General features: G+C 36.7%; 1 protein-coding gene across 1 annotated transcript; it reads right to left on the reverse strand.

The window, feature by feature from the left end:
* Window positions 1-457: 457 nt before the first annotated feature.
* NLRC4 (NLR family CARD domain containing 4) lies at window positions 458-27,977 on the reverse strand. Its single transcript, XM_074235135.1, is given in 12 exon segments — window positions 458-546; window positions 7,303-7,469; window positions 7,471-7,568; window positions 7,571-7,660; window positions 7,929-8,114; window positions 8,222-8,300; window positions 8,302-8,358; window positions 11,515-11,669; window positions 11,672-11,809; window positions 12,004-12,197; window positions 19,458-19,721; window positions 27,905-27,977. Coding segments are annotated over 12 exon segments (1,590 nt in total).

Below are 27,977 nucleotides of genomic sequence, written 5' to 3' on the forward strand. Positions count from 1 at the left end.
GTATTACCTATCTCATAACTTTAACATATTGTGAAACAGAAATTTTATTAGAAATGGAGCTTTCACTTTGTACCAAACATTCACTACCATAATTACTATTCTTTGTGTCCAAGCCTTCAGGAAGAAGACTTGAAGATTTCAGACCCTGTATCTGCACTGCTATATATCAAAGTCCCATCTTACTCCCTCTTTCTTTCTCCAATACCAATAAAAATATATACATTTCCATATTATTTGCCAGCCTCCAACAGCATCAGCAAAGCCTGCTTCTTGCTTTTAAATGACAGCTCCAACTATGAGACAGACCTTACTATAGACTGTTTCCTTCCCCTTGACACCCTTCATTTTAATTACTCTACCTTCTTTATTGTGATAATATAAATGTATGCTATATCAACAGTTCAAAATATTTAACTTACTTGTTTTTGAAATATTAAAAATAATTCTGACCTAATTTTCATGTATCTTCTTCATTAATTTTGATATTACCTAATATGAGCTTCACAACATTCTTTAGATTACCTACTTTATCAATCAGATCCCCTGCTAAAACAAAGGAGACAAAGATTTTCATGTTTATTTTCATTATTGTCAATCAGTCAACCAATAAGTATTACTTAATAGCTTATGTTCCTAATGAGGAGTTCTGCTGCCTCTCATAAGGCAGGTTGAAATGTACTAAGTGCTTGAGGTACAAAGAAAAGCAAAATCACAGTACCTACTTCCACTATTTTAAAAAATATTTTTTCTAGATAATAAATTTTGCTTAGACACAATGCAAATCCTAAGTGTACCCACCATTGCAGCTTCCACAATTGCAGCTTCCATAATGTATAGTCCCCCAAAACAGTTAAGTCAATAGCACAAGAGTGATCAGTACATGCATACTTGTCAAATTAGGTTTTTGTTTATTAAAAGAATTTTTTAAAAAAGAGAGCTGGGCTTGTGTGGGCTTTACAAGTTAATACAAATATTGTCCAATGTTTTGATCTGAGCTTTGTTTCTATTTAAAGTTTTCTTCAATTTTGAATTTGTAATAATTGTCTATATTCTTTTGCTTACCATGCTTTACTCACTCTGATGTCTCCATTGTAAATAGTATTTTCAGTTAACTCCATTTCTATGAAATCCCCACAAGAGTGACAGAAGATTCCCTTTTCTCAGATAGCAAGGGTTCTATTTTTTCAAACAAAAGTGCTTCTAAGAAAAGCATACAAAGTTAAAAGCTATTTTTAAATAAAATAATTTCTCCACTATAAGTATACTTATATGCACCCAGGGAAATGGAGAATTAAAGTCATCTTAATTTCTTTAATAATTTTCATAGCCTGAACTAAAGGTAAGCCTTGGTATATTTGGTGGACCTCAAATGGGGGAGGGCAGGATTTATAGGAAGACATGGACAAGAATTACATAGGATGAGCAAACATGAGTGGGTTAGGAAGAGTACTCACATCAATGGTGCAATAATAGCTGCATTTATTTACCACTTTCCAGTTGTAAAGTGTTTTACATATATTATCTCATTTGATCTTCACAATCCCATGAGATGGATGCCATTATTGTCTCCATTTTACAGATGAAGAAATGGATGTGAAAGAAGTTAAGTGACTGGCCAGAACAGACATAGCCATTAAGAACATGAGGGGTGAGTAAGGACAGGGCGGGGGGGAGCCAAGATGGGGACAGGAGAAGAGCCTCTCTTAGGTGCTCTCTATAATATTTCAAAACTTATAAAATAATGACTCGAAATTTTCTAGAGACAGAACCCACAGAGGGATCCAGTGAGGCAATTCTCCAGCCCAAGGTAACCTGGAAAACAGTGGAAAGTCTCCGTTCCACAAGGTTAGAGGGGCAGTCTGCCAGAGTGAAGGAACTTCAGCCTCCCACAGGCAGCCCCAGGTTGCCTGGGAGCCAGGGCTCACAGCAGCAGGGGCAGTTTCCTGACCTACACCCCGGGGAGCACCAAGTACAACTTATAAAATGGGGGGGGGACCTCTGCCAGAGCAAGCAGTGAAGCCCAGTCCTCAGGGCATTCAGCAAGCAGTGTGGCCAAGGCAGCTCAGATCCAGGAAACAGAAGTAGGCAGAGCCGGTAAGCAGGAGTCCCCAGGCAATTCAGCCTTGAGTGCTCAGCCTACCAAGGGTAGGGGAGTGGAGAGAGACTTCCGAGATTTTTCCTCTTTATCTGGAACAGGACTCTGGGGCTCTGACCACATTCAGATCCTGATCACAGTCTAGGACACCTATAGAACAGCAGGGCCCCCCCCACCTCAACTCCATGGCAGAGAGGTGTGCTTGTGGCCATTCACAGACCATGAGGGAAGAGAGAGCTTCACACATGGAGATCCTTCTGGGGGGGATGTCCCAATAGTACTCAAAAGTTCAGGAAGCACCCCAAAACCAGGCACAGGCTGGGGAAATGAGTAAACAGCGAAAAAAGAGAAATACCATTGAGAAATACATTGTCTATGATCCTAAGAAGGATCAAAATACTCAATTTGAAGATGAGGAAGTCCAAGCTCCTGCATCTAAAGACTCCAAGAAAAACGGAAATTGGATTCAGGCTATGACAGAGCTCAGAAAAGATTTTGAAAATCAAGTGAGGGAGATAGAAGAAAAATTGGGAAAAAAATGAGAGAGATGCAGGAAAAACATGAAGAAGCCAGCAGCTTACTCAGGGAGATCCAAAAAAATTCTGAAGAAAATAACATGTTAAAAACCAGCATAGGTCAAATGGATAAAACAATTCAAAAAGTTATTGAGGAGAAGAATGCTTCAAAAGGCAGAATTGGCCAGATGGACAAAGAGATAAGAAAGCTCTCTGAGGAAAACAAATCCTTCAGGTGTAGAATGGAACTGAAGGAAGCTGCTGACTTTACGAGAAATCAAGACACAATACTTCAAAACCAAAAGAATGAAAAATTAGAAGAAAATGTGAAACATCTCATTGAAAAAACAACTGATCTGGAAAACAGATTCAGGAAAGATAATTTAAAACTATTGGAATACCTGAAAGTCATGATCAGGAAAAGAGCCTTGACCTCATTTTTAAAGAATTCCTACAGGAAAATTGCCCAGATATCCTAGAAGCAGAGGGCAAAATAGAAATTGAGAGAATCCACCAATCTCCCCCAGAAAGAGATCCCAAGAAAACAACAACCCCAAGGAATATTATAGCCAAGTTCCAGAACTCCCAAGTCAAAGAGAAAATATTAGAAGCAGAAGGACACAATTCAAGTATCGTGAAGTTGTAGTCATGATCACACAGGACTTAGCAGCAACTACATTAAAGGCTCTTAAGACTTTGCAACATAATATTCTGGAAGGCAAAAGAGCTCAGAATGTAACTGAGAATCAACTATCAAGCAAAACTGAATGTCCTCTTCCAGGGAAAAAAGATGGACTTTCAATGAACCAGGGGAATTTCAAATGTTCATGTTAAGATGGCCAGAGCTGAACAGAAAGTTTGATCTTCAAATACAGGACTCAGGTGAAGCAGAGAGTGGAGGAGAAGGGTAAAATATGAAAGACTTAATAATGATGAACTACATGTATTCCTGCATAGAAAAAATGATACTGATAATACTCATAGGAAGCTTCTCATTTAATAGAGTAGGTAGAAGGAGCTTTTATAGATGAAGCACAGGAGAGAACTGAATTTGAAGATATAATATATTGTAAAAATGGAGTCAATGGCTAAAATGGAAATTCAATGGGAGTAAGAGAAAGGAGAGGTAGAATAAGCTAAGATATTTCATATAATAAGATTTTTTTATTACAATGAGCTATTGCAATAATATGGAAGGGGGGAAGGTGAGGGGTAATGAGGGAACCTTTGCTCTCATCAGAGGTGGCTAGAAGAGGAAACAGCATATATGCTCAATGGGGTATAGACATCTAGAGTAAGAAGGAGAGAAGGGGGACAGGGAGAAGGGGGGGAATGTGAGTGATGGAGGAGAGGGTGGACTGTGGGGGAGAGTGGTCAGATATTCTTTTTTACTTCTTGCAAGGGGGCTAGGATTGGATGGCCTGTCCAGGACCACAGGGTCGGGTGGTTGCTGGGCCTTAGGGGTGGTATGTGGACTCAGGGCCTCTTGGCCCTTGGGCCATTGATCAGTCTGCTGTGCTACTCAGCTACCATACAGCACATTTAAGAAGAGGGACAGAGTGAAAGGAGAGAGAAATTAAAGTGTATGGTAGTGGGGAAGTACAAATAGAGGGAATTGTGATCAGCAATGGCAACAGTGGAAAAATATGGAATTAGCTTTCGTGATGGACTTATCTTAAAGAATGTGATCCACCTGCAATAGAGCTGATGGTGTTGTAACACAGACTGAAGCACGTTTATTATTATTATTATTATTATTATTATTATTATTTTGGGGGGCGGTGTGGGGCAGGTGGGGTTGGATGGCTTGCCCAGGGCCACACAGCTGAGTGTCTGAGGCTGGGTTTGAGCCCGGGTGCTCCTGACTCCAGGGCCAGTGCTCTGTCCACTGCACCACCTGGCCACCCCTATTATTTTATTATTATTATTTTATCTTATTTTTTTTTTGTTTTTGCCGGGCAATGGGGTTGGGGTAGCTTGCCCAGGGTCACACAGCTGGGTGATTGTCTGGGACTGGATTTGGACTTGGGTCCTCCTGGCTCAGGGGCTGGTGCTCTGTCCACTGTGCCACTTGGCTGCCCCTATTATTATTTTTTTAATTTTAGTTTTAATTTTTTCCCTCTTTCCTTTATTGCTCATGGGGGTCTATATTTTGGGGGGTAGGGGGTCTTATGTTTACTCTTAAGCAAGAATATTTTAGTAATGTATTTTAAAAAATCATTTGTACAAATATTTTTACAAAAAGAACCTGAGGGGTGATTTGTACCCAGGTCTTCATTTTAAGTCCAGTGCTCTATGCATTAAATTGAAGTATCAAAGTATTTGATAATTTACAACTGTCATATGTATAGACACAGTTGTACATATTTTTGACCTCATCTTTGACTGAATTAATATAAAGATCTCCTAGTGAAGAGTTTCTCTACTGCCTACTAAGGCAGGTTGACATTTGCTCTGAAATTTATAATCTTAGCTCTTTAAAGGCTCTGAAAGGCTAAATTTAGAATTAACAGTGTCAATATGAACTCACAGAGCTGAGTTCAAATGTGGTCTCAGACAATGCCTAGGCTTGTGATCCTGTGCAAGTCCCTTAACCTTTACCTCTTCCTCAACTAAAAACTGGAGTAATAAGAGTACCTCCCTCCCAAAGTTATTGTGAGGATTAGATGAGGTAATACTTTTAAAGTGCTTAAAACAGTGACTGGCACATCAGAGATACAATAGAATATTAATATAGAATAGTAACCATTCATCTGTTTTCCCACTCTGACCACAGAATATCCAAAAAATATATATATAAAGATATTTGTGTGTGTGTGTATGTATATGTATATGTATAAAGTAATAAGACCTGGTAACAAATAATATTACATATATACAAAGAGTACTTGATCTCCTCTCCAGGAAAACAATGAAAAATTTAATAAAATAAATAACATAATATATTAAAAAATTAAGAAAATGTTAGTTGCATTCCATTATGATAGCAATACTTAAAAAAAAAAAACCTGAGGGGTAGCTTAGATGGCACAGTGTGTAGAGCACTGGCCCTGAAGTCAGGAGGAACTAAGTTCAAATGCAACCTCAAACATTTAATAATTACTGAGCAATGTGACCTTGAGCAAGTCATTAATCTTATTGCCTTGCAAAACAAACCTGAGGCTTATAACACTTAATGTCTATTATTTTCAGGCAGTCAGTGTTCACTTGTGGTTATTTAATTTCTAGAGGTATAAAGGTAAATTAATTGCATATGTACCTTAAAAACTTGGTGCAAACTTATGAAAACATGATGGAAATTGTCTTATACAAAAGTAACAAAAGTTAACAGTGACAGTGGATGTCTGAACAATAATAATGATGATGATATCATTTTAAAGTTTATAAGGTGCATTACAAATATTTTATACTGAGAGGTAGGTGCTGCTATTATCCCCATTTTACAAATGCAGAAACTGAGGTAGAGGTTATGGCTTGTTCACATAGTTAGTGTCTGAGATTGGATTTGAACTCAGGTCTTCCTGACTTTAGATACAACATGCTAACCATTAGGCCATATAGTTTTTTTTTGTTTGTTTGGGTTTTTTTAGGTTTTTGCAAGGCAAATGAGGTTAAGTGGCTTGCCCAAGGCCACACAGCTAGGTAATTATTAAGTGTCTGAGACCGGATTTGAACCCAGGTACTCCTGACTCCAAGGCCGGTGTTTTATCCACTACACCACCAAGCTGCCCCTAGGACATATGGTTTCAAGTTGATGATCATGGAAAGTAGAAATGGTAGAGAATTTTTGAGTAAGTATGACTGGAAAGACAAGAATGATATTGTCATGGAAATAGACCACACAGAGATCACTTGGGCAAAAGTGACTTGGAAAACATGGTTTTGTAAGGAGATAGAGTAGTGATAGTGGAACTTCAGTTATACAGATATGTACTGGAATTTTCTCTGGGACAAAGGCAAGAATGATTGATAAATTCTTCACTCATCTTAAATATAATTTTCTTCTTCAAAAGGTGAAGGAAAAATATAGGGGAATTGATATTCTAAGTCTGATTCAATGACCCAAACTGACCACTGAAGTAGAAATTTCTGAAATACTATGGGGGAAGTAACAACTGAGAATTTATAGCAAAATAAGTCTCTCATGAATCCTAGATTTTTAAAGAATGGATTTCAAAGGGCTCATAGAAAGAATAGTTAGTATTCAGTGACCTAAAACTCTACAGGGAAAGTTGGCTCAGGAGGAATAAGGAGATCCACATTGTTATAATTATATATAATTTATATATAGATGTATATATAATTATGATACCCAAACCTAACCTTGAATAAGAGATTTAAAAAAATATACTTCCCTCCCATCTTTGTAAAGATGGGAACAGAGGGAACTATGGATGTGGGAAAATAGATAGCTCCTGGTCAACAGACAGCTTCAGTCTCCTTAAGCATCAAGTCTGGAATAGGAAAGGTCAAAGACTCTGAAGCCCAGTCCTTCCCCAACTTCAACTGGGCTAAGACTATGAAGTATTTGGGTATGCTTTCCTATTAGCTCCCAGAGTCCTGGTTCCTACCTCAAGGGAGCTGCCAGCTCCTGAATGAAAAGTCAAATTAATATTTATTTCTTTTCCCCTTAAAGCTTCTTGCCTGGTTGAATTATCCTATGAAGTGTTCCTGTTTTCAATTCCTTCTAGCTATTGAATTTGTAAATCATATATCCCAATGTTTGAAGATTCACCAAAGATGTGATTTGCTGCTTATTTTCTAGGGTGAGGGGTGTAGCTTTCACAAGAAAAGACTTGATGATCCTACAGATTTGAGGAATGACTTCAGATTTCTAAGTACTCTGGCACTTCTCATAATATACTGAGTCTGGTGGCAGAGCTGCAGATCTTTCCCAGTTACAGGATATCTTGTTTATTTAGTATATGAAAATACTTGAGTTACAGCTTCTAAAGTCTTGAAACTCCTGCTTCCTGTTGAAGAACAAGGAAACAATTCTGCTATGAATATAGACTGTCAAGGTACTTTTTGCACTTTCCATGGTCTCATCCTGGGAAGGAGCAGCAATCCACAGAGATACGAATTTATTAAATCCAGAGCATTCAGGCATGGGACGTTAGGTGGCAGAATGAATAGAGTGCTAGGCCTGGAGTCAGGATGAGGTCAAATTTGACCTCAGATACTAAGCAGTTGTGTGATCCTGTTGATCTCAATTTTCTCAACTATAAAATGAGCTGGACAAGGAAACGGCAAATCACTCCAGTATCTTAGCTAAGAAAACCTCAAATGGAGTCATGAAGAGTCACATACAACTGAACCAATTGGTCAACACCAATACCATTCAGATAACTGGGCAGGTATTCAGAAAGGTCAAATAAATAATTAGGGATATTGTTCAAATACAAGCATTTGCGTTGGAAGAAAACTCCAAAACCATGGTTTATGGTTGACTTATAAATACTCTTCAGGAAAGTATTGATGTCACATGCAACAAGTAGTTCAAGCTAATGATGAACAGAATCTCCGTATCCAAGGACTCAATAGAGCCCTGTCTTCAGAGAGGTTTCTTGACAGCTGGTAGCCACAGGAGGCTTCCCTGCTAGGAAATAACTGGGAGATGCTTCATGACAATTCTAAAGACCTCCTTTGAAGATCCACATGTATACAGGAGCAAGTTGTGAAGGCTGCTGAGAGATGGTTGACATTTTTTGCAGGTAACCTTTCCCTACGGTCATCTCCTCTGACTTACTGAGAACCACAGGTTGATAAGCTGGGGTCCAACTATGTACTTCTTTTTTTTTTTAATTTTCTTTAATTTATTTACACATTACTAAAATAGTTTTGTTTAAGTATAAATATAATACCTCCTCCCCTACAAAAATATAAAACCTCATAAGAAATAAAGTGAAAGAAAGAAAAGAAAAATGTGTTTCTGTCTATGTTCTGATACCATAAGCTCTGTCTTGGGTGGATCACATTCTTTATTATAAGTCCTTCATAGAAGTTACTTCCATATTTTTCCACAGTTATTGTTGCTGATTGTAATTCCTTCCATCCATTCCTTCCCACTACCATCTATTATATTTTCTCTTTCCTTTCGCTCTGTCCCTCTTCAAAAATGTGCTGTGGGGCAGCCAAGGGCTGCAATGGATAGAGCGCCAACCCTGGGGCCAAGAGGCCACAAGCCTACATCACACCCCAGGGACCCAGCAACCACCCAATCCTGTAGTCCTGGACAGACCACCTAACACCCCATCTTGCAAAAAGTAAAAAATAAAATGTGTTACATCTGACTATCCTCTCCTATTATCTACCCTCTCTGCTCTGTCACTCATAACCCCCCTCCCTTCCCCCATCCCCCTTCTCTCCTTTTTCTTCTAGGTGTCTATACCCTATTGAGTGTGTATGCTGTTTCCTCTCAGCCATTTCCAATGAGATTGAAGGCTCCCTCATTTCCCCCCTCATCTTCCCCCACTTCCTTACCATTGCAAAAACTACATGAAATATCTTAGCCTATTCTACCTCTCCTTTCTCCCAGTACATTTCCCTTTCACCCATTGACTCCATTTTTACAATATATTATATCTTCAAATTTAGCTCTCTCGTGTGCCTCAGCTATAAAAGCTCCTTCTAACTATATTAAATGAGAAGGTTCATATGAGTATTACCAGTTTCATCTTTCCATGCAGGAACACACACAGTTCATCATTATTAAATCCCTCATAATTTAACTTCTCGTCCACTCTCTCTATGCTTCACCTGGGTCCTGTGCTTGAAAATCAAACTTTCTGTTCATCTTTGCTTGTTTCAACAGGAACATCTGAAATTCCCCTGTTTCATTGAAAGTCCATCTTTTCCTTTGGAAGAGGATATTCAGTTTTGCTGGGTAGTTGATTCTCAGTTGCATTCCAAGCTCTTTTGCCTTCCAGAATATTATATTACAAGCCCTACAAGCCCTTAAAATAGATGCTGCTAAATCCTGTGTAATCCTGACTGTAGCTCCACCATATTGAATTGTGTCCTTCTGGCTGTTTGTAATATTTTCTCTTTGACTTAGGAGTTCTGGAACTTGACTGTAATATTCCTTATTGGTTTTTTGGATCTCTTTCAGGGATTGTCTTTTTGGATCTCTTAGTAGCAAATTGGTGGGTTCTCTCAATTTCTATTTTATCCTCTGCTTCTAGAATATCAGGGTGATTTTCCTGTAGAAATTCTTTAAAAATGAGATCAAGATTCCTTTCCTGATCATGACTTTCAGGTAGCCTAATAATTTTAAAATTATCTTTTCTGGATCTGTTTTCCAGATTAGTTGTTTTTGTAATGAGATATTTCACATTTTCTTCTGGTTTTTCATTCTTTTGATGTTGAATTATCATGTCTTTATTTCCCTCAATGTCATCAGCTTCCTTTAGCTCCATTCTATATCTGAAGGATTTGTTTTCCTTAGAGAGCTTCCTATCTCCTTTTCCATCTGGCCAATTCTGCTTTTTGAAGCATTTTCCTCCTCAGTAACTTTTTGAACTGTTTTATCCATTTGAACTAAACTGATTTTTTTGTTTGTTTGTTTTTTAGGTTTTTTGCAAGGCAAATGGGGTTAAGTGGCTTGCCCAAGGCCACACAGCTAGGTAATTATTAAGTGTCTGAGATTAGATTTGAACTCAGGTCCTGCTGATTCCAGGGCCAGTGCTCTATCTACTGAGCCACCTAGCCACCCCCTAAACTGGTTTTTAATACGTTATTTTCTTCAGCATTTTTTTGGATCTCCATTACCAAGCTACTGACTTGGTTTTCATGTTTTTCCTGCATCTCTATCATTTCTTTTCCCAATTTTTCTTCTACCTCCCTTACTTGATTTTCAAAAACCTTTTTTGAGCTCTATCATATCCTGAGCCCAACTTGGGGTCTTTATATGCAGAAGTGTAGACTCAGATTGTGTATTTTGGTCTCCATGGGACCAAAGTAATTGTCTATGGTCAGGTTCCTTTCTTTTCTGTTTACTCATTTTCCCCAGCCTGTACCTGGTTTGGGGGTGCTTCCTGAACTTTTGAGTATTATAGGGACACCCCTGCAAGAACCTCAGTATGTGAGACTCTGACTGCTCTCCTGCTCTCCTGGTCTGTTGAATGGCCACAAGCTCACCCCTCTGGGGCCCCAAACTATGACTGGGTCTGAATATGGTCAAAGCTTCAGAGTCTAGTCCAAGGGACAGAGGCCAAACCTCTACAGTCTCTCCCCACCCCCCACACTCCCTTACCTTCCATAGGCTGAGCGCTCTGGTGTGGCTCTATCTGAGGGCTGTAGCAGTGCTGAAGAGGGCCATGCTGGCCTGAGCTTCCCACTTGCTCTGGCAGAGGTCTCCCTGCTGATCTTCCAAGTTGTGCTTGGTGCTCCCTGGGGTGGCAGGTCAGGAAACTGCTTCTGCTGACAGGAGCCAGGACTCCCAACCCAGGGCCCTGGGGCTGTTCCCAGAAGGCTGAAGCTACTTTGCTCCTGATGCTGCTACCCCTCCAACTTGGTAGAACAGAGCCTGTTTTCCAAGTTACCTTGGTCTGGAGAATTGCCTCACTGGATCTTACTATGGGATCTGTCTCTTGAAATTTTAGAGTCATAATTTTAAAGTTTTTTGAAATATTTTGGAGAGAGCTCCTAAGAGAGGTTATTCTCCTGTCGCCTTTTGGCCCTGCCCCTAAACTACCAGCTATGTACTTCTGGAATGACTAATGAAAGAGCTTGTACTTTGTCCTGAGTCTCTGAGTTATGTATTTACAAGTAGTCCAGTGGTCAGCAGGATATTCTGAGGGTCTGGGCATAAGGTTCAGGTATATACCCTGCTTGAGCAATCAGAGTTCCAAAGTGCCTCACTTACCTCATATACCCTATAATGGTAGTGATGATGTCTTCTTGAATTGATAATTTTCTGTAATCAGAGCTTCTGTATCTGGGAAGCTTTGGAGTTTGAATTCATACATTGGGAAAAGAACTCTATGCCTTAGATTCATCAGGCAAACATGAAACTTTTCTTTCTGAATGTCTGGTACTTCCAGGAGCTGATTCCTGGTGGGGTTTCAAAAAGCTCTTCTTGGGCTCTTCTTAGCCATAAAAAGAAAACAAAATCATGGCCAGAACCAGGGCACTCTCCAGAGGCCCATGATAGAACAATACTTTTGAGCAATGTTGACTTCCCTTTTCCCAGATTCTCCTAAGATATAAGGGTTTTGAATGGTTTTTAGACGAGTACGTGACATTCAATTTGGATTAATGTATACCATAGAAACAATGTAAAGACTGGAAAATTTCCTTCTGGGGAGGGGGAGGGAAGTATGCTTAGGGGAAAAATTGTAAAACTCAAAATAAATAAAATCTTAAAAAAAGAAGAAGAAGAAGAAGAGTGTGTGAAGTAAGGTATTCCTTTTGGTGAAGGCGTCCATACTTCCAGATAGGTTCTGCAAAAGTGCTTTTCAAATTAAAGATGACATCACTATCATTTCCCAAGGGATGGAATTTCAGGAAGAATGGTATGCTGTCCCATTTCTTTAAATCTTGATCTAATGCTCCTAATTCTTTTTCTGACATTGGTTGAAGAAGACCTAGAAGGAAGAGGAAATGAATTTAAGGAGGACCAACTTCTGTATTTCCCTTTACCAGTACTGGAGGTGATAGGGAAGGAAACAAGGTCAATTGAAGGAGAGGATTTATTTTTTTATTATTAAAGATTTTATTTGAGTTTTACAATTTTTCTCCCAATCTTGCTTCCCTCCCCCACCCATGGAAAGCAATCTGTCAGTCTTTATTTTCTTTCCATGTTGTACATTGATCCCAATTGAGTGTGATGAGAGAGAGATTATATCCTTAAGGAAGAAACAAAAAGTATAAGAGATAACAAGCTCAGACAATTAGATATCTGTTTTTTTCCCAAATTAAAGGGAATAGTCCTTGAACTTTGTTCAAACTCCATGGCTCTTTATCTGGATACAGATAGTATTCTCCATTGCAGACAGACCAAAATTGTCCCTGGTTGTTGGAACGAGCAAGTCCATCAAGGTTGAACATCACCCCTATATTGCTGTTAGGGTGTACAGTGTTTTTTCTGGTTCTGCTCATCTCACTCAGCATCAGTTTATGCAAATCCCTCCAGGCTTCCCTGAATTCCCGTCCCTCCTGGTTTCTAATAGAACAATAGTGTTCCATGACATACATATACCACAGTTTGCTAAGCAATTCCCCAATTGAAGGACATTTACTGGATTTCCAATTCTTTGCCACCACAAACAGGGCTGCTATAAATATTTTTGTACAAGTAATGTTTTTACCCTTTTTTATCATCTCTTCAGGGTATAGACCCAGTAGTGGTATTGCTGGATCAAGGGGTATGCTCATTTTTGTTGCCCTTTGGGCATAGTTCCAAATTTCTCTCCAGAAAGGTTGGATAAGTTCACAGCTCCACCAACAGTGTAATAGTGTGGAAGGAGAGGATTTAGATTGACTTTTTGTGACTTTGTTTCTGTTCACTCACTTCTCAGCAAGTGAAACAACTTTTTCTTACCAGCCTTTTCTACTTTTCAAATTTTTCTCTCATCCCCTCTCATCTCTTTTTGTCTATACCTTTCCTCCTTTAAAGCTTAGAGCTATGGATGGGTAGTGTGGAATTTGAGAAGCTATTCTAATTTCCTTATACCATTCCAAAAAGTTTTCCCTTTACTTGTGTCACTATTTCATGAGCAGTTTCTAGCAATGCAATTCAATTAATAACAAGGATTAGAATATCTAGTGTGCTTATATGTTTTAAAGTTTACAAAGCAATTTACAAATTTTATTTCATATTATCCACACAACAACCCTCTGAGAGGTAGAAACTATTGTTATACCCATTTCAGAAAAGGGGAAATTGAATGATTGACCCAAGTTAGAAGATGGAAAAAGGAAGAATTTGAACTCAGGTCTTCCTGACTCTAAGTCCAGGACTTCTTACTAAATGTACCATCAAGAATTTATCATCATGGGCCTTCATTTATGATTCTCAGAATGTAAACTGGGAGAATCCTCTGTAGGCTGGAGAAAGAACCATAATTAATGAGATGTGCTTAAGGCAATAAAAATGTTACCTGGGGGACCATGGAATGAAGTACACCTTATCAGCTCTTTAAGCTGTGAAATAAGTTTGAATTGGTTGAGAAAGGCAGCTGTTAAATTTTCATTTTAAGCATTTATAATTTAATGGTTTTGTCCTTCATTCTTGAAGAATATCATGACATCAGGGAAGTGATGCCATGACAAGCATGTGGATTAGATTTGAGGAGGGGGGCTGTACTAAATTACCAGCCTCCTCCAGTCATCTGGGTTGAGTCACCAGACATGAAGGACTGGAGATGGTCCTGGATGCGAAGCAGAATTAAGTGACTTGCCCAAGGTCACACAGCTAGTTAGAGTCAAGTGTCTGAGGCCAGATTCAAACTCCTGTCCTCTTGACTCCAAGGCCAGTACTCTATATTCTATGCAACCTTTATACCTCAAGAATTAATAGACCCCTCAGATCTAAGTTTGGGTTATTATTTAGTTATTGAGCTTATAAAAAACTGAAGATTGATGCCCCATTTTGTATTATTTATTAATTATTTATTGAGAATTGGATCTAAGTAGTGTATCAATACTTATAGATTTGATTTGGATTTGATTGTATATGCCTCATTGGTAGAGTTTGTGAGAGTTTAACTTTCCTTTTCCTATAGGCTATACATAGAAATCATAATATCCTCTTGAATCTATTAGCTTAAAGACCATGTGGAGATGTTAGTCAACTACAAGAGTTTCCAGAGGATATTATTTTTTATTGTTTTTATTGTTTTTTGAATTTTTTAGTTTTTCTCCCAATCTCACTTCCCTCTCCCCGTCCCCCACAAAAGGCTGATTGATAATCTTTACATTGTTTTCATGCTATACATTTATCAAAATTGAATGTGTTGAGAGAGAAATTATATCCTTAAGGAAAAAATAAAATATAAGAGATAGCAAAATTACATAAGATACTTTAAAAAAATAAAGGTAATAGTATTTGGTTTTTGTTTAAATTCCACAATTCTTTCTCTGGATACAGACGGTATTATCCATTGCAGATACCCTAAAATTATCTCTGATTGTTGCACTGATGAAATGAACAAGTCCATTAAGGTTGATCATCACCCCCATGTTGCTATTATGGTGTAAATGTTCTTCTGGTTCTGCTCATCTCACTCAGCATCAGTTCATGCAAATTCTTCCAGGCTTCCCGGAATTCCCCATCCTTTCTGGTTTCTAATAGAACAATAGCATTCCATAATATACATAAACCACAATTTATTCAGCCATTCCCCAAAAGATGGACATTCATTCAGTTTCCAATTCTTTGCCACCACAAACAGGGCTGCTGTGAATACTTTTGTACAAATGATGTTTTTACCCTTTTGTATAATCTCTTCAGGGTATAGACCCAGTAGTGGTATTACTGGTTCAAATTGCTCTTTGGACAGAATTCCAAATTGCTCTCCAGAAAGGTTCAATGAGTTCACAGTTCGACCAACAATGTATTAGTGTCCCAGATTTCCCACATCCCTTCCAACATTGATCATTGTCCTTTCTGGTCATATTGGCCAGTCTGAGAGGTGTGAGGTGGTACCTCAAAGATGCTTTAATTTGTATTTCTCTAATCCATAATGATTTAGGACAATTTTTCATATGACTATGGATTGCTTTGATTTCCTTATCTGTAAATTGTCTCTGCATATCCTTTGACCATTTGTCAATTGGGGAATGACTTGGTTTTTTTTTTTTTATAAATTTGACTCAGTTCTCTATATATTTTAGAAATGAGTCTTTTTTCAGAAATACTAGGTGTAAAAATTGTTTCCCAATTTACTACATTTCTTTTGATCTTGGTTACAGTGGTTTTGTTTGTGCAAAAGCTTTTTAATTTAATGTAATCAAAATTATCTAGTTTGTTTTTAATGATGTTCTCCATCACTTCCTTGGTCATAAACTGCTTCCCTTTCCATAGATCTGACAGGTAAACTATTCCTTGATCTCTCTCTTAGATTGCTGATAATATTGTCTTTTATGTCTAAATTTTGCACCTATTTTGATTTTATCTTGGTAGAGGGTGTGAGATATTGGTCTAATCCAAGTTTCTGTCATGCCAACTTCCAATTTTCCCCAAGTTTTTATTGAAGAGATAGTTTTTATACAGAAGCTGAACTCTTTAGGTTTATCAACAGCAGATTACTATAACATTTCCTGCCATTGCACCTAGTCTATTCCCCTGGTCCACCACTCTATTTCTTTTTTTAAATTTATTTTTATTAAAGATATTATTTGAGTTTTACAATTTTCCCCCAATCTTGCTTCCCTCCCCCACCCCCACCCCACAGATAGCACTCTGTCAGTCTTTACTTAGTTTCTATGTTGTACCTTGATCTAAATTGGGTGTGATGAGAGAGAAATCATATCCTTAAAGAGAACAGAATTCTCAGAGGTAACAAGATCAAAAATAAGATATCTGTTTTGTTTTTCCTAAATTAAAGGGGATAGTCCTTGTACTTTGTTGAAACTCCACAGCTCCTTATCTGGATACAGATGGCACTCTCCTTTGCAGACAGCCCAAAATTGTTCCCGATTGTTGCACTGATGGAATGAGCAAGTCCTTCAAGCTTGAACATCACTCCCATGTTGCTGTTAGGGTGTACAGTGTTTTTCTGGTTCTGCTCATCTCACTCAGCATCAGTTCATGCAAATCCCTCCAGGTTTCCCTGAAATCCTGTCCCTCCTGGTTTCTAATAGAACAATAGTGTTCCATGACATACATATACCACAGTTTGCTAAGCAATTCCCCAATTGAAGGACATTTACTGGATTTCCAATTCTTTGCCACCACAAACAGGGCTGCTATAAATATTTTTGTACAAGTAATGTTTTTACCCTTTTTCCTCATCTCTTCAGGGTATAGACCCAGTAGTGGTATTGCTGGGTCAAAGGGTATGTACATTTTTGTTGCCCTTTGGGCATAGTTCCAAATAGCTCTCCAGAAGGGTTGGATGAGTTCACAGCTCCACCAACAGTGTAATAGTGTCCCAGATTTCCCACATCCCTTCCAACAATGATCATTATCCTTCCTGATTATACTGGCCAATCTGAAAGGTGTGAGGTGGTACCTCAGAGAAGCTTTAATTTGCATTTCTCTAATAATTAATGATTTAGATCATTTTTTTCATATGGCTATGGATTACTTTGATCTCCTCATCTGTAAATTGCCCCACCACTCTATTTCTTAACCGATACCAGACAGTTTTGATGACTGATGCTTTATAATATAATTTTAGATCTCATAGGGCTAAGTCACCTTCTTTTGCACTTTTTTCATTAAATCCTTGGAAAATCTCGACTTTTTATTTCTCCATATGAATTTACTTACAATTTTTTCAAACTCATTAAAGTAATCTTTTGGAATTTTGATTAGGGCACTAAATAAATAGTTTAATTTAGATAGAATTGTCATTTTTTTTATTATATTAGCTCAGCCTATCCAGGAGCAGTTGATATTTGCCCAGTTTTTAAAATCTGATTTTAGTTTTGAGAGAAGAATTTTGTAATTTTTTTCATTGAGTTTTTGAGTCTACCTTGGCAGGTACATTTCCATATATTTTATATCATCTGAAGTTACTTTGAATGGGATTTCTCTTTTTAGCTCTTGCTGCTGTATCTTGCTAATAAGATATATAGTAAGGTATATATATATGTATATATATATATAAAGAAAAATATATAGAAATGCTGAGGATTTATGAGGGTTTATTTTATATCCTGCAACTTTGCTAAAATTGCTAATTGTTTCTAATAGTTTTTAAGATGATTTTTTTAGTATTCTGTAGGTATACCATCATGTCATCTGCAAAGAGTAAGTTTTGTTTCTTCTTTCCCAATTCCAATTCCTTCAATTTCTTTTTCTTCTCTTATTGCTGAAGCTAACATTTATAACACAGTATTGAATAGCAGTGGTGATAACAGGCATCCTTGTTTGACCCCTGATCTTATTGGGAATGCCTCTAGCTTATCCCCATTGCATATAATGCTTGTTGATGGTTTCAGATAGATACTGCTTATCATTCTAAGGAACAATCCATTAATTCCTATGCTCTCTAGTGTTTTTTTAGAAATGGATGCTGTATTTTGTAAAAGTCTTTTTCAGCATCTATATAATCATAAGATTTCTGATAGGTTTGTTATTGATATAGTTAATTAAACTAACAGTTTTCCTAATATTGAACCAACCCAGCATTCCTGGGATAAATACTGCTCAGTCATAGTGTACTATCCTAGTGATAACTTGCTGTAATTGTTTTGCTAAGATTTTAAGATATTTGCATCTATATTCATCAGGGAGATAGGTCTATAATTTTCTTTCTCTGTTTTGACTCTTCTTGGCTTAGGTATCAGCACCATATCAGAGTCATAAAAAGAGTTGGGCAGAGTTCCATCCTTACCTATTTTGCCAAAGAGTTTATAAGAATTGGAACCAATTGTTCCTTAAATATTAGAAAGAATTCACTTATGAATCTGTCTGGCCCTGAAGTTTTTTTCCTTAGGGAGTTCAATAGTGGTTTGTTGAATTTCTTTTTCAGAGATAGGGTTATTTAAGCATTTAACTTCCTCTACAACTTATATTTTTATAAATGTTCATCCATTTCACTTAAATTATCAAATTTATTAGTATACAGTTGGGCAAAACAATTCCACATTAATACTTTAACTTCCTCCTCATTGGTGGTTCACCATTTTCATTTATGATCCTGGTAATCTGGTTTTCTACTTTATTTTTTTTTCTCCAGAGGATATTAATAAATTCTGGGTGTTTTCCCTCATTTCCCTGGGTTATGGAAATCCCCCCTTTGAGTGAAGTTAGGCTAAGCCCACCCTACATCTCTGTTTGACCAATCACAATGCTGGTTTTGTTTGCATCACTAACTTTATAAAAGAGTTGTTCTGCCTGTCAGAGGAGTTCATTTATTAGCAATTGCTAGCCTCACTAATAAATTGATTGTGCTGGGAACCTTATGCTTCAGTTTCTTTTTATCACAGATTTTTATTGGGACAATATATTGTTGGTCTATCATCATGTAGTCTTCTGCTGACCCATTGAAGTTATTTTTACCAATTGGGTAGTAGTGGATGAAATAGTCAGCTGAGACATTTACTTTGTGGAAGAGTGCCCAGAGGAAAAAGTTTTGAGGATCTTAGTTTGATTCATATTATTGGGTTAATTAGTCAATTTATTCTTAGATGGCTCCTTACTGAAACCCTAAAGTACTAATTTACTTAAGGTCTTTCAAATTCCATGTTGATTCTGCTGTTTATTGCTATATTAAGTGACAATGATATTTTTCCTTTGTTCCTGAAGAAGACCATGACATCAGGGGGGTGATGTCATGCCTTGTAAGTAAATTGGATTTGAGTTAGGGGATGCTGTGCTAAGTCACCAGCCTCATTTTCTCCTCCAGAGTCATCTGGGTCCAGTAGCCAGATATGAATCAGGATGACAGGAGATGGATCTGGATGTAAGGCGGTCAGGGTTAAGTGACTCATCACACACAATTGACAGGCTAGATTTGTGGGCAGCTAGATGGCCCAGTAAAAACCATGGGGAAAAAGGCAGCCTGAAATCAGAAGGATCTGAGTTCAAATATATTAAATAGAGTTCATTAAAACTCAGAAACGGTCAAAGATGGGACTATAGGGATAATGAAAATAGGTTAGGTTCTAAGTTATGGATCATCTGAACCAATTAGCATCTGATGAGAAAAAGACAAAAGCAAACCAGAACTTACTTTGCCCATGCAAATCCTAAAACCTAGAATAGTTCCATTTTTCAAAAGACTTAAGGAAAATATTATAGGCTTCTGTGCCCATCTTCAAAATCATATGAATGATTTCCCTTGCAGTGACCAGCTCTTCTTCTTTACAACAAATATTTCTGACTTCTTCCTTATTTACAGCATTTAACACAAAAAAGTGGTTAGCTAGAACTTGTTTGACAACAGTTAGTCCTATCCTTTGGCTAAGGTCTGGACCATTCTCCTTTATGAAATTCACTAAAGAAAGAAAAAGAAAATATTCTTTGGAAAGGAGAGAAAAAAGAAAGCATTTTGGAAAGAAGAGTCTGTTTCCAGAACTTGAAGATTCCTTTGAACCTATCTCATATTCCTATATATTTTTTGGCAAGGCAATGGGGTTGAGTGACTTGCCCAAGGCCACACAGCTAGGTAATTATTAAGTGTCTGAGGTCGGATTTGAACTCAGGTCCTCCTAATTCCAGGACTGATGCTCCACCTAGCTGCCCCTCATATTACTATTTCTATGTCAAATATTTTCATTTCTTAAATCATACTCCTTTCTCTATCTGCTTAAACATATGATACATTCTTGTTCTTACTACTTGCTCTGGATCCCTATCTTTGCTTTCCTATTCTAACTATGCATATTTTCCCAGGGTTTTCATTCATTTCTCTATATGTCATACTTAGATCCCTTTCTCTCTCAACCTGACTATTCTTAAGTTCTCTCATTCCTCATTTTTAGATAAAGCATTTCACTTATTTATTTCATCATCTGGTATTCTTTCATGTAATCTTATTAGGAAATGAAAATAATATATTCATCATAGCTAGGAAGACTTAAGTGAACTAATGCAAAGTGGAGTGAGCAGAACCAGGAGATCATTGAAAACAGTAACAACAATATTGTAATGATAATTGTGAAAGATTTAGTTACTCTGATCAATACAGTGGTCCAATTCCAAAAGACTCATGATGAAAAATACTATCTCTAGAGAGAGAATTAATGAACTCTGAATATAGATGAAGCATATTTTTTCACTTCATTTTTCTCGCTTTTTTTCACGTTGCCAATATGAAAATATATTTTACATGACATCATATGTTTAATAGCTATCATTTGCCTTCTCAGATGAGCGGAGGAGAGACTGGAGGGAGGGAAATCATTTGGAATGGAAAATCAAAAAAAATATTAAAAAGTAAATAAACAAAAAACTGTATAAATTGAATTTTTATAAACTGATTTCCATATACTATAGAAGCTTAAATAGGATCATTCATATGGAGCTGAGAAGGACCTAAAGATTATCTAGTCCAACTCCTCATTTTAAAGATAAGGAAACTGAAGCCCAGAGAGGATAAGTGTTTTGCTCAAGTTCACAGAAGAAATAAATGACAAAGCTGGGATGTCAAAATTAAGTTTTTTTCTATTCTAGAAGGCTAGGGTATCCTTTTATAACATGAATTACTTTTTTAAGCACAAATAACCACAACAAATTGATCTTTTTTATAAATGTGGATTTTCACTTACCATAAAAACTGGTTTATTTTGTCTCTGAAATACCACTTAATGAATACTCCTACATCCCAAATAATTTAATCTGTCCTGTGACCTTCTTTTGTATTCCTTTGCCCTGACTTCAAAGAACATTAGTAGCTCAAGAACATACATGTTGCCTATAAGGGCTAGTGAGCAATAAAACCTCAACTCTTCTTGGTGAAGATGGGTCTTCTGCTAACTCATATGAGCTAACTTCAGATCTTGTAGCAGAATGAAAGTCAAAAAAAGAATGGGGAAACTAATAGAAAAATCAAGAAGGATTTTCCTCCAACCCTCTCAGCTCCAGACTTTGAAGATTTCTTCAAATTAGGAAATCTGAAATACTTTGAATTATTTCCTTTAGAATGATTAATAAATGGCTAAGATATTTAGATAAAATATTGGAAAGGAAGAATAAAAATGTTTAGAAAAAACTGAAAAATAGGATTATAGGATTAAATCTTGAAGTCAGAATAGCTGACCAGGAGATTTAGAGCTAGTGGAACCTTAAAAATCATTTCACAATTGAGGAAATAAGTCTGAGAAGGTTAAGCAATTTCCCCAAGGTTATAAAACAGTTATAACACAGATATAAGAAGTGCCCACATTCTCAAGAATGAATCTGAAATAATATTAGGGAGATATCTTGAAACAAATGCCCAGAATATGAATAATAAATAAAATGATCTGGAAATTTAACACAAGGAAATAGATATCACTGATGGGACTCATGGCTTTAATATGGATGAAGAAAAGTATTCTTTGTTCAAAAGAAACAAATGTGCTTTATAAAGACAAACAACTTTGAAAGACTTAAGAACTCTAATCACACAATGATCAATCACAATTCCAGAAGATCAATAATTAAATTTGTTACCCTCTTTTTGATGGAGAAATGACAGACTCACATAGCCAATGTGGGAATTTATTTTGCTTATTAACTATGTCAATTTGTTATGAGGATTTTGCTATTTTTTTTCAATAATGGTAAAAGAGGGCAGATTGGTGCCACAATGGATAAAATACTGGACCTCGAATCAGGAAAACTCATCTTCCTAACTTCAAAACTGGCCTCAGATATTTATTAGCTGTGTGATCCTGGGTAAATCACTCAACTTTTTTTTTGCCTTAATTTCCTCATCTGTAAAATGAGCTGGAGAAGGAAATGGAAATCATTACATTATCTTTGCTAAGAAAATCCCAAATGGGATTGAAATGAAAAGTTGGACACAACTGAAACAACTGAACAGCAACAATTGGGTAAAGAACATGAAAGAGAGAGAATATAGATTTTTGTTCACTGAAAATTAAAAAACCTCAAATATGATAGAAAAGATGAGAAAATAGGATATATTAGAAAGGTATTCTTTGGATAGAAATACAAAGCTAATGGTAAAAATATTGTGATCATATATGTGAGGACAAAAGAAGAGAGAAACGAAAAAAATTGATGTTAGTGTGCACCTGATTTCATCAGAAGGATGATATAGACAGTATTTTCATAATATCAGATTATCAGATTTGAAGAAGAGCATTAGAGTAGTTTATAAGATAAACATGTAAACACTTGCTAGAAATTAATTCTGATACTTGACCAATGTGTTTAGTTATTTTTGTTGCTAAATTTATTTCTCATAAGAAAGGGCCTCTATTGGGGAGTGGTGTGTGGATGAGTTAATGGGAAGTGATAGAGATGTTAAAAAAAAGAGCATGATAAAGGTATGTAGAAGACAGCAAAAGAATACAGAAGACAATGTCAAAACAAATGTCAGTTTTGTTAGTTTGATGCTAAATTTAGTATACACTTCAAAAAGTATGGCAAAAGCCTACATAACAGAAGTTTATGGTTTCATATAAATCTTTTTATTCTTTGTATATCAGTATAGTTGCCTATTATTAGTCTCATAATATAAAAATTCCCATAAAAAGGAAAGAAATTAATTCTGATTTAAAAAAAGAAAATATATAAAAAATTCTTGGCTTGACCTGCTGCAATTTTATCACTCAGTAAGTACAGGAAACAATCAGAACTCTACTTAATTCTGGGCAAAAATTAAGAATTGCTTAGTGCTGTGAAAGTGACTGGAGTTTGAATGACCACCAAGGAGTCAGGGCATTTGGTTCATGAGGCCAGAAGACAACAGATGCTTCAAAGAGAACTCCAGTTTCTTTCCCTTCTGCAGGCAGGATGTCAAAGCAAGATGGTCCCCAGCCTCTGGATTGGTATTTAGGCTGTTTTTATTAGGCTTTTAAGACAGAAATCTGTGTGTATTAGGAGAGAGCATGAGAGCCCTGTGAGATCTGCTTGGGACTCAGCAGTGAAAATCTACAGATCTGGTTTTAGTTGATGGGTGGTTGGGTGGGTGGGGGCAGGGGGCGGGAGTGTGTGCTTTTCGCCATATCTCTGTTTGATTTTCTCTATTTTGTGTATGTATGAACCAGTTTCTTGCATTGGATGGTACTGCAAATCACCCAACATTTTGGGCAATGATCATGTTAAGGCACAAGCTGCATCCTTGACAAAACCTTCTAGGCCTTAATCTCTGATGTTCTGTATTATTCTATGTCATCTCACGGGAAGTTGAGAGATTTTAACATGTTGAGGAAAAGTGAATACATTATACAATTACAGCAATATTGTCGATGAAGAACTGTGAATGACATAGAGCTTCCCAGTTATATAATGATCCAAGATAATCCCAAAGGACTAATGATGAAGCAGAGAAATAACTGATTTTGATTGAAATGTAGACTGAAGCATGCTATTTTTCATTTTCATTTTTTCTTTTATTTGAATCTTATACAAAATAATTAATGTTGAAATATTTTACATAATTGCACATGTATAACATATCTGATTGCTCAGGAAGGGGGGAGGAGAGGAGAGAGAGAATTTGGAACTAAAACTTTAAAAATTGTTTAAAAATTGGGAGGAAAAGTGAATATATCATTTTAGAGTTCTTTATAATAAAAGGAGATTCTGGACTAATTATGTCTAAGCATGTATATCCAGTGCTGCTAGTAATGTAGTGGAGAATGTGCTGATCCTGGAGTCAGGAAGATTCATTTTCCTGAGTTCAAATTCAGCCTGAGATACTTAGTAGCTGTTTGTCTCAGTTTCCTCTTCTCTCAAATAAGCTAGGGAAAGCAGTAGCTAGGTGGTGCAGTGGATAGAGCACTGGAGTCAGGAGTACCTGAGTTCAAATCCGGCCTCAGACACTTAATAATTACCTAGCTGTGTGGCCTTGAGCAAGCTACTTAACCCCATTTGCCTTGCAAAAATCTAAAAAAAAAAAAAACTATAACAACAACAACAAAAATGAGCTAGGAAAGGAAATGACAAACCACTGCAGTATCTTTGTCAAGAAAATTCCAAATGGGGTCATGGAGAGTCAGACAATCCTGAAAGAAAGACTAAACAATATGTGTACCCAAGATAAGTGGTCTCCAAATATTTTTGATTGTTCACTTCTATCAGTAAAAAATATTTTGCACATATATACCTTTAACATATGTATATGTATAAATAAATTGCATACATATAGTAGCTTATAATAATGACATGTATTATACAAACGATTTGCTTTCTTTTGTTTTGCTTTTGAAAGGCAATGGGGTTGAGTGACTTGCCCAAGTTCACACAGCTAGGTAATTAAGTGTCTGAGGCTGAATTTGAATTCAGGTCCTCCTGACTCCAGACCCAGTGCTCTATTGTGCCACCTAGCTTCCCCCCCCTATATTATATAAATTTAAACAAAAAAAGATACATTAAAAAAGGGCTGATCTTATTTGATCTTGGAGTCAATAAACTGCTTCTAGAGTTTGAGAAAGGAAGAAGCACGGTCAAATCTGTGCTTTAGGGAAATGACTTTGGCAGCTATCCAAAGGATAGACTAGAGAGGGTAAGGTAAGGTAAATAATTAGGTGACTATTATCTCCTCAGCTAGGCAAAAAGTGATGTGGAAATGAATTAAAATGGTGACTACATTGGATATGAGACATTTTGTGGAAGTAGTATGAAAAGAAAATGGTCAGATTTTCAACTGATTAGATAGCAAGGACTGAAGGATAATAGGAAAGTTGAAAGCCAAGATGATTAGAAGCATATTAGTACCCCTAATAGAAATAAGGAAGTTTAGGAAAAGGGTAGACTTGATGGAAAAATGATGTAATCACAACCCATGCATGACTGCTCATCCTGTATTATTCACTCTTTCCCCCTGAAAAACTGAAAGTATTCTTGAAGAGGACCAAAATGATATCACTGTATTACAGCCAAGTTACAGAGTCTGACTATGACTGATCAGACCCATACAAACTCAGAATGCTCTACCATAGTCCCTGTGATCATTTGGGGTGGATTTTCTGAATTTTTGCATCTCTTTTTCTTTTGAGCTATTTTAATTCTGCTTTGCTCATAGAATATAGCATCTTTTCTGATGAGAGCAAGCCATGCTAGGTGGTCCTGTGCCAGTGTCTCCTATGCTGTATAATCTCCTGCTGTTATGAGTAATAGAAGATAGAGTGTGAGGAAATTTGAGAGGGGATTGGGAGTAAAAATTCATGATTTCTTGGAGAACCATAGTATTCATTCACAATATACGATAATTTGTTCAGCCATTCTCTAATTGATGGGCATCCCCCAATTTCCAATTCTTTGCCCCCTCGAATAGAGCTACTATAAATATTTTTGTACATGTGGGTCTTTTCCTCTTTCATGTGATCTTTTTGGGATATGGAGCTAATAATGGTATTACTGGAATATAGGGTATGCAGTTTTATTGCCCTTTGGGCATAGTTCCAAATTGCTCTTCAGAATAGCTGGATCAGTTCACACAACTCCTCCAACGATACATTAGTGTCCCAGTTTTCTCACATCCACTTCAACATTGATCATTTTCCTTTTTTGTCATTGGAGCCAATCTGATGGGCTTGAAATGGCACCTCAGAGTTGTTTTAATTTGCATTTCTCTAATAATTTAGAGCATTTTTTCTTATGACTTTAGATACCTTTAATTTCTTCATCTGAAAACTTGCCTGTTCATATCCAAAAAAGAATGTTTCTAAAACATAATGTCCTGACTATATAATCACAAATAATCCATACTATAATAGCCAAGAAGTAAAACTGACAGGATTACTGAAGTCAATGTGGTAGGCCTTGGTAAGATTTTTTTTTTCAAGGCAATGGGGTTAAGTGACTTGCCCAAGGTTACACAACTAGGTAATTATTAAGTGTCTGAGGCCAAGTTGAACTTAGGTCTTCCTGACTATAAGTAAGATTTAAAAGATAAAAAGTTGGAAGACTTTGTAGATAAAGCTATAAGGATATAAAGTCTAAAAATATATCTTGTAGGATTATGGGTTTCAGGGATGTTCACCTGTTCTACTTATCCACCCCTATGCAAACCCAGCTCATCAGTAATTGCTTAGCAAGAGGGATTCCAGCTATTCTGAAAATAGGCCACTCTGATGATAAAGGAGAATCAATTGTCATGCAATAGGTGAGGGAAATAGCCTGGAAGGAGAATGATTTTAGCTATGACAAGAAACGAAGAGAAATTGGACTTTAGAGCAGTGTTATCTGAATATAAAGTGAACTAGGGCAACATTAAGACTTAAAATGCATGAGGATGAAACAAAAATAGAAACAGAAATCCAGGAGACGATAATAGAAAGGGAAATTCCATGCCAAATAACTTTCAAAATGCATAATGTATATGCAGATCAATATACCAAAACTTGTAAAAGACTTGTATAGATTCAATTACAAAGTGTTCCATAAAGAAATAAAGAACATCTTAAATAGTTGGAGGATTATTCAGTCAGTGCTCATGACCAGTTCTTGCTAATAAAATAAAAATGACAATACTATCAAACTTGATTTATACTTTTAATGCTATATAATCAAATTATCAAAGGGTATTTTATAAAATTTGACAAAATAATAAAATTTATTTGAAAAACAAAAAATCTAGAATATCAGAGGAAATTACCTAAATTAGTACAAAGAGGGAATAACACTTCCAGACCTCAACTATATTATTTTAAGGCAATAGTCATCAAAGCAATTTGTTATCCAGTTAAAAATAGTTATATCAATGGAGCAGCCTAGACAAAGGAGAATCAGGAACAATGAAATCCATAATCCAATAGTGATAAAGTAGAAAATAAATTACTTAGGAAAGGGATATTTTACTTCAGAAAAAACTGCTGGAAAAACTTAACAGTAATCACACAGAAACTAGGTTTAGATCAACATCTAATGCCATATACCACAATATATTCTGCAAGAATATGTGACACTAATATTAAAGATCACATTTTAAAATATAAGAAGCTGATCATAAACTTCTCACAACTATGCTTAAGAGATTGAGTCTTAACTAAACAAGGGAGAGAGAAAATTACAAAAGATTAAATCAATAACTTTGCATGAAACTAGGAAGTTGTTGCACAGACAAAAATTAATGCAGAGAAGAGGAGGAAATAGCAGCATTGCCCATCTAGAACTGGCAACCTGGGACCCCAGAGAGGTAGCTACTTCTACTCACAGGTTGTTGTACATCCTTCATTCTCGAAGAGAACCAATGAAATCAGAAGATTGCTGTCTTGACTTTCAAAAGAATTGGATTTAAGTGAGACAGTAGAGATGTGCAGTCATTGGCTTCCTCCAGAGTTATCAAAGCTCAGTGGCAAGACATTAAAAGGACTACTGAGGGGCGGCTAGGTGGTACAGTGAATAGAGCACCAGCCTTGGAGTCAGGAGTACCTGGGTTCAAATTCGACCTCAGACACTTAATAATTACCTAGCCATGTGGCCTTGGGCAAGCCACTTAACCCCATTTGCCTTGAAAAAAAAACCTAAAAAAAAAAAAAGAAAGAACTGCTGGCAACGAACCCCAGAGACAGTGGGAGAACTTGGCCTTTTTAAGATCTTTCCGAGATTTTGGTTTCTCTGAGTCAACGCCCAT

The sequence above is a fragment of the Macrotis lagotis genome, chromosome 1 (assembly GCF_037893015.1).
Source record: "Macrotis lagotis isolate mMagLag1 chromosome 1, bilby.v1.9.chrom.fasta, whole genome shotgun sequence".
In the NCBI taxonomy this organism is placed as follows: domain Eukaryota; kingdom Metazoa; phylum Chordata; class Mammalia; order Peramelemorphia; family Peramelidae; genus Macrotis; species Macrotis lagotis.